The sequence below is a fragment of the Marmota monax genome, unplaced genomic scaffold (assembly GCF_021218885.2).
Source record: "Marmota monax isolate L192 unplaced genomic scaffold, Marmota_monax_Labrador192_F-V1.1 WCK01_AAM20220418_F8-fsc00008, whole genome shotgun sequence".
NCBI lineage: Eukaryota > Metazoa > Chordata > Mammalia > Rodentia > Sciuridae > Marmota > Marmota monax.
Window position 1 is genome coordinate 19,320,378 of NW_026694432.1, and position 6,881 is coordinate 19,327,258.

General features: G+C 42.6%; 1 protein-coding gene across 1 annotated transcript; it reads right to left on the bottom strand.

Moving 5' to 3' along the window:
• Positions 1 to 1,711: 1,711 nt before the first annotated feature.
• Atp5if1 (ATP synthase inhibitory factor subunit 1) lies at positions 1,712 to 4,889 on the bottom strand. The gene is made up of 3 exons (XM_046418837.2): positions 4,730 to 4,889; positions 4,546 to 4,637; positions 1,712 to 1,970 (listed from the first exon to the last, which is right to left on the bottom strand). The coding sequence occupies exons 1-3, from the start codon at positions 4,814 to 4,816 to the stop codon at positions 1,829 to 1,831; spliced, it is 321 nt and encodes a 106-aa protein (XP_046274793.1). The 5' UTR covers positions 4,817 to 4,889; the 3' UTR covers positions 1,712 to 1,828.
• Positions 4,890 to 6,881: the final 1,992 nt, after the last annotated feature.

The following is a 6,881-nucleotide window of genomic DNA, read 5'->3' on the forward strand; positions in this document are numbered from 1 at the left end:
CAACTAAAAATACATTTTTTAAGGGGCTGGGGTTGTGGCTCAGTGGTAGAGCACTTGCCTAGTATGTGAGAGGAACTGGGTTTGATCTTCAGCACCGCATAAAAATGGATAAACAAACATATAAAAAATGTTGTATCTGTTTAAAAAATAAATTTTTAAAAAGAACATTAAAAATAAAAAACTGATCTCTGGGTTCCCCTCTCCAGTTTGGGGTGGAGTTGGGGCTGAGAATTTGAATTTTTAACAAAGTCCCAGGTCAAGGTAATGCTGCTGGTTTCGGAAGGATTGCAATAGTGTTTTTCAATTTTGCTTGATTCTAAAGAATAACCTGGGGTGCTTCTGTATCCCAGGTGAATCTTATGACCTGTGCTGTGTTGTTTGGTTATTGGGCCATGTCACACAAATTATTTTAGGATTTTCACATGTATTGTTACTCAATATGTATATCTTACTTTTATTGCAACATGAGAAAAATTAAGCACAGGTATGTCATAATAAAAAGACAAGAGTTACCATTTTCAAAAGTTTAAGTATTTTTAAATTAGTCTGCTCTAAAATTACTATTTTCAACAATTCAAGTTATGTTCATCTTCACTTTAAAGTTCCAACTTTTCTTGCTTTGTCCAATCATCAATAGATTTTTTTTTTTTTTTTTTTTTTTTGATGCTAGGGATTGAACCCAGGGTCTTGTGCATACAAGGCAAGCACTCTACCAACTGAGCTATATCCCCAGGCCAATAGACTGATTTTTATCTAATATTTTAAACTTTTCGGTTTTGTAATGTTGTTAAAAAAATAAAAAGCACAATGTAGGAACTTAGGATTTTTTTTTTTTTTTTCAGTGCTGGATTGAATTCAGGGCCTTGAGCATGATAGGCAAGCACTTTACCCAACACTACATCCCCAATTTCAGTGTGATCACTTCTTGTGGTTCATCTTTGAGGTCATGTTATTGCTGGCATTCCCACATCCCAAGTATCTATAAACCTCCCATCAGCAGATTTCAGTGTTCATGTGCAAGTTTAAGTTTTGAAAACAACCATCTGATATCTTGTCTGAACAAGCTAGGTCAATGACTTTTCTTTTGCCATTTTATCACACAAATGGCCCCAAAGGTCTTTGTGTACTATCGTCTCGAAACAAGAAACTCATAATTCTGGGTAAATGATGCATTGAACTGGTAAACTGAAAATGTTTTACTAGTGGCCCAATGTCATCTCAATTTTTTTTTATTTAGATAAGTTACAAGTTTGTATATTTTCAGCCTTATGATCTAATTTGAGGGATGAAGCTTAGTGGTAGAGCTGAGCAAGTTCCTGGGTTTGATCCTCAATACCATAAAACAAACAAAAAGTCTTGGAAAGGAGTCAAAAAAAAAAAAACTGGATACAAGTCTCAACTCCAAGGTACTAAGTGACTTCAGGCAATGCTGTACATGTTATTATTTGTCTCCATTTGCAAAATTAGAATAAGAATGACTAGTTCATGAATCCTTTTAATCCATTTATAAATGCAGTATTCTATTACTGATGCTGCGTCTTTTGAAATAATCATCCTTCTCCATTCTCTACATTGCTTCTGACTTTTAAAGCTTCACATTTTCTGTGAGCTCCCTGTTGCAGGAGCCAATCTAATTCATTCATTTTAGGAGATACATGGAGTCTTTCCCTCTACCACGTGTCTCCTAGATAGAAGAAGGCATCAAACACAGTTCGATAATGACCATTTATTATCTACTGGCAACACACAGAACAATTAAGTAAACCAGAATTATGTTTATGTAGAAGTGGGCAATGATATATGCCATTCTATGGGGAACTGTGTGCACTTAATCATCATTGTGTAGATGTTTAATCTTCTGCTTATGCCGCTCAATTTCTTTCTGCAGACGTTCAATCTCCTTCTTATGATGACTGATCTCATCTTCATGATGTTTCTTCAAGATTGCCAGTTGTTCTCTAGTCTTCTCTCTGTGAGGACACAGTGGCTTCAGGTGTGATTCCAATTTTTTTACCCCAAAGAGATTTCTAAGCATAACCTTTAATACCTAAGGTAAAAAACCAGGTGTCCCAGCTGGACATAGGGGTGTGCACCTGTACACCCTCCCAGTGGCTTGGGAGGCAGGAGGATGGCAAATTCGAAACCAGCTTCAACAACTTAGCAAGACCCTGTCTCAAAATAAAAAGGGTTGGGGATGTAGATCAGTGATAAAGCATCCCTGGGTTTAATCCCCAGAACAAAACAAAACAACAAAAAACAAAGACAGGCATCCCAATCCCATAGGAGTCGACTTGACCATCCTCTTTTACCCATAACCCCCACTAGTCAAAGAATACCCCATCCTAAATTAAGGTACATCCACCTTAAGGAGGATCATCAAAATGATTCAATTTTCCTGGTGCTAATGCCTAAAACTCCATCATTATGAACTATTCTTTTCAAATTTCAGAAAAACAACCCTGAGAGTCAGAAGCCCTTTTTTCCCCCCTTCTTGTGGTACTGGGGATCATACCCAGGATCCTACCACATGGAAGGCAAGCACTCTACCCCTGAGCTATATCCCCCCCCATGCTTTTAAATTATAATTTGTTTTTATTTATTTATTTTTATGTGGTGCTGAGGATCAATCCCAGGCCTTATATATGAGAGGCAAGCGCTCTACCTCTGAGCTTCAATCCCAGGCCTTAAATTATATTCTGAATCAGGGTTGCCAAGACTGTCCTCCAACTTTCTATCCTCATGCCTCAGTCTACCCAGTAGCTGGGATTATATTATTATAGGTGTGGGCTAGCTTGCCCAGGAGGAATAAAAGGAGCAAAAGGAGGGTGACAAAGAAGGTATAAATATCCACTAACTATCCCAATTTGACTAGAGAATGCATGGCTCACTGTAAAGTCCAAAAAAGAGGGGATCTCTTGCATGTTTAAGTGTTCAGCAGTTCAATTAGTTCTCAAGAAGGGAGAATATAAAAATGTTGGTATGGCCACATTTAGGCCTGTTTTCCTTAACTGTAGAATGCAGAGGCCCAGGGTTGGGGCTGTAGCTCAGTGATAGAACATTTGCCTCACAGGTTCGATCCTCAGCACCTCATAAAAATAAACAAACAAATACATAAATAAAGATACTGTGTCCATCTACAACTAAAATAAATAAATAAATAAGAATGTAGAGGCCAATTAAATGGTCTCTAAGGGCTGGACCCTGGCTCTCTAGTATGGTGTTGTGATTATTCTACTCATTTTTGGTATCGGGGCTTGAACTCAGGGGCCCTCCACCACTGAGCCACATCCCCAGCCCTTTTGTGTATTTTATTCAGAAACAGGGTCTCACTGAGTTGCTTAGTGCCTCGCTTTTGCTGAGGCTGGCTCTGAATTCATGATCTTCCTGTCTCAGACTCTGCAGCTGCTGGGATTACAGGCGAGCACCACCACACCTAGCTGGTCTCCAATTTTCCATCCTTCTGCCTCAGCCTCCCAAATTGCTGGGATGACAAGGCATGTGCCACGGTGCCCGGCCCCATGATAACTTTTTAATACCTTTATTTTTTTAACCTTTATTTTATTCATTTTTATATGGTGTTGGATCGAACCCAGGGCGCTGTACATGCTAGGCGAATGCTCTACTGCAGAGCCACAACCCCAGCCCTAATTCCTTTATTTTGTTTATTTATTTTTATGTATTGCTAAGGATCGAACACAGGGCCTCACATACGCGAGGCAAGCGCTCTGTCACTGAGCCACAACCCCAAACTCTAAATGATAATTTTTAAGACAAGGCACAGACCTAACAGAAAAAGAAGCAAGATTAATTCCTTGCTGCTTCTCCCCAGTGTGAACAGACGTCAAAGATAACGCAGGGGCTGGGAAAGAAAGTACCTTAGCCCAGTGCACTCCTTACTCCTAATTTCCAGCCCAGGGTCTGGCCTGGGCTGAGAAGGGCAAAAATCTGCAGCATGGGTGAGCCCAACCATGAGCAGGTGCTACCAATTCCTAAAACCCTCTCAATCAAGCGCAGATAGAGACGCACAGGGTCTAGAAATGGCTGAGTGGGACTGAAGGTTCAGAGAACCCATAAGGGTTTGCAAAGCTAAGGCGTTTAGAGGAGGGGGAGAGGGGATGAAAAGTGGGTGAAGCCTGAAGGAGTCAGCTCAGAGAGTCTACAAGTAATAAACAGTAGGATCTCGACACCGCGCTAAGAATCTGGAGGCGTTTCGCACCACAAGGGGTAAGGAGGATCACCGCAGGCAAGGAGATGGTAAATGGCAAAAGAGGAGTTGAGCCGCGGGCTAGGAATTCTGGAGACCCGTTGGGAAAGGCTTGGGCTTGGGGCCCTGGTGCTGTGGCGAGAGGTCCTCGGAGCGCGCTCTAGATGGCAAAAGTCCGGACCTCAACTGTCACGGTGTAATGAATTGGGGGTCCGGGTTTTCTGCTGAAGGATGGGGCACCCCAAGGCACCAGGTAGGGATGAGTGGGGTGACTGAGGCTTAAGAAGGATGGGAAGGCTCTGGGATTGTTAGCACTGGACTTGGGACCCGGTGGGCCTCACCGGAAGTATCGTTCCTCTTCAGCCCGCTCTCTCTTCCCGAAGGCCCCACCGGCTTCCCGGATCGCTCCAGCGCGTCTGTCAACATCCTCGGACTGCGGAGAGAGACCCGGATATTGGTAAAGATGTAGAAAGGAAGAGACGATCCGCCCACAGGGATAGGGCAGCAGAAACTGCCGCAGCGTACCTGGTCCGAACCAAAGCCTCGGGTTTGCATGGCTCTCATTCCCAGTACGCCGAGCCGCGCCCTGGCCGCCAACGCCGTGCCTGCCATTGTTACTAGCGCCGCACCTCTCTGCTCACTGGCTTGGCCGCTTCTCTCTACGCGCTAAGCTCGAGGATGCTCAGACAGCCAATCTATTCGGTGACGGGGCGGGAGGAACATAGGAGTAACGAATCAGGAGAGAGAGGAGGCGGGGCTCCTGAAAGAGCAACCGCAAATCCAGAGAGAGGCTGGTCTATTTTTAGCCAACCTCTAACAAGGGTTGAGATGCCAAAGGGCTGGAGAACACTGATAGAGCAGGTTGGATAAGAGGGTAATAGTGACTAAAGCCGAAATTTCGGTTCTTGGACCCAATGGACTAAGGCGTGGCATTTGCCCTTACCACGTACTTTCAGTCCTAAAGTCGATATTACTGAAAACTCGAAGCGTCCTTTTCCTCTTTTCCTGCTGGCATCGATAAAATGGGGATCAGGAGCGTTTGGAACCTATTTCTAGGATGCTGAGGTCCAGTACACCGATCTCCAACACGCCCCGATTTAATACACAAGAAATCATGTTTATCTCGTAGGAGGTTTCAGTGTTCTCTTGTTGCATTGACATTTCAGTCACAAGTCCCAGCTTAAATTTCACCTTCTTGGAAATCTTTCCTGACCTCCTCAGTCATTCTATGACCAGCGATTCTATCACATCCCCCTATTTTGTGCTCTCTGTCTCTTTCTATTTTCACATTTAAACTTGTGAAGTCATCAGGGCCTTAAGTAGGTAGTGAATTAATATTTGTGAACTGTGTTAATATGCTGTTGAACAGGCTTGATAACTAAACTTTTTGGTAATGTGGTTCAAGAATAGAAAAGAACATTAATATGAGTCTAAAGAAGGCTTTGCCTTGACTTTCCTTCCATCTAATAATGTGAACAAGACAACAGGAGTCTTTACCTTCATGAAGTTCACAGCCTTTGCCTATGTCGTTTTCTATCTCTGGGCCAAGTTTCTTTTTCCTTTAGAAGAAGAGAAAAATGAAAGTGTCAGGTCAGATTATCTATCTTATTCATTATTGTGAAAAAACCTGTTTTCTATGAAATAGAACTGGTTTTTATTGAAAACAATAGCCCTGGTTTGTGTGCCTTCAATGGGAAGAAATAGCTGCTGGGCATATTTTCAAGTGTATATTACAGATAATTTAAGAAAACATGCAGAGAAGGAAGGTTGGAAATAATAATGTGTGTGTGGGGGGGGCTGGGAATCTTTCTGCCTCAGTCTCCCCAGAAGCTGGGGATTACAGGTGTATACCACTGCTCCTGGTGGAAAAAACAACTTGTGAGACCACTATCTAGTTATAATAATAATTGTGTGTGTTTCTAGATGAGTGTCATGTGTCATTCCAGTTCAGAACTCTCTAGTTCTCAGATAACTTTTTTTTTTTTTTTTGGTACAGGGAATTAAACTCAGGAGCACTTGACCACTGAGACACATCCCCAGCCCTATTTTGTATTTTATTTAGAGACAGGGTCTCACTGAGTTGCCCATTGCTTGCTGTTGCTGAGGCTGGCTTTGAACTTGTGATCCTCCTGCCTTAGCCTCCGGAGCTGCTGGGATTACAGGCATGTGCCACTGTGCCTGGTGATACTGCTGCTTTTTGATCATCTCCTAGGCTGAACGTCCAATGGAAGATCTTGCTGAGCTTGTGCAAAAGATCCATCTAGGCACTGGGATGCCATAATAAAGGATATATAAAGGAAAATAACAACTGTTGGTGAGAAGGTGGAGAAATTGGAACTCTCATACATTGCTGGTGGGAATGTAAAATGGACCAGCTGCTGTGGAAAAGCTCTTAGTGGTGGCTCAAAAAATTAAACATAAAATCATCAGGCTGGGATGTGGCTCAGTGGTAGAGTGCTTGCCTAGCATGCATGAGGCCATGGGTTAAATCCCTGGGATATAGCTCAGTTGGTAGAGTGCTTGCCTCACATGTATCAGGTCCTGGGATAAATCCCCAGCATCACAAGAAATAAAAAAAAAAAATCCCCAGCACTACAAAAATATAGAATTATATAACTGAACAATTTCCTTCTAGGTATATATCCACCCCCTAATTGAAAATAAGTACACAGCCTAC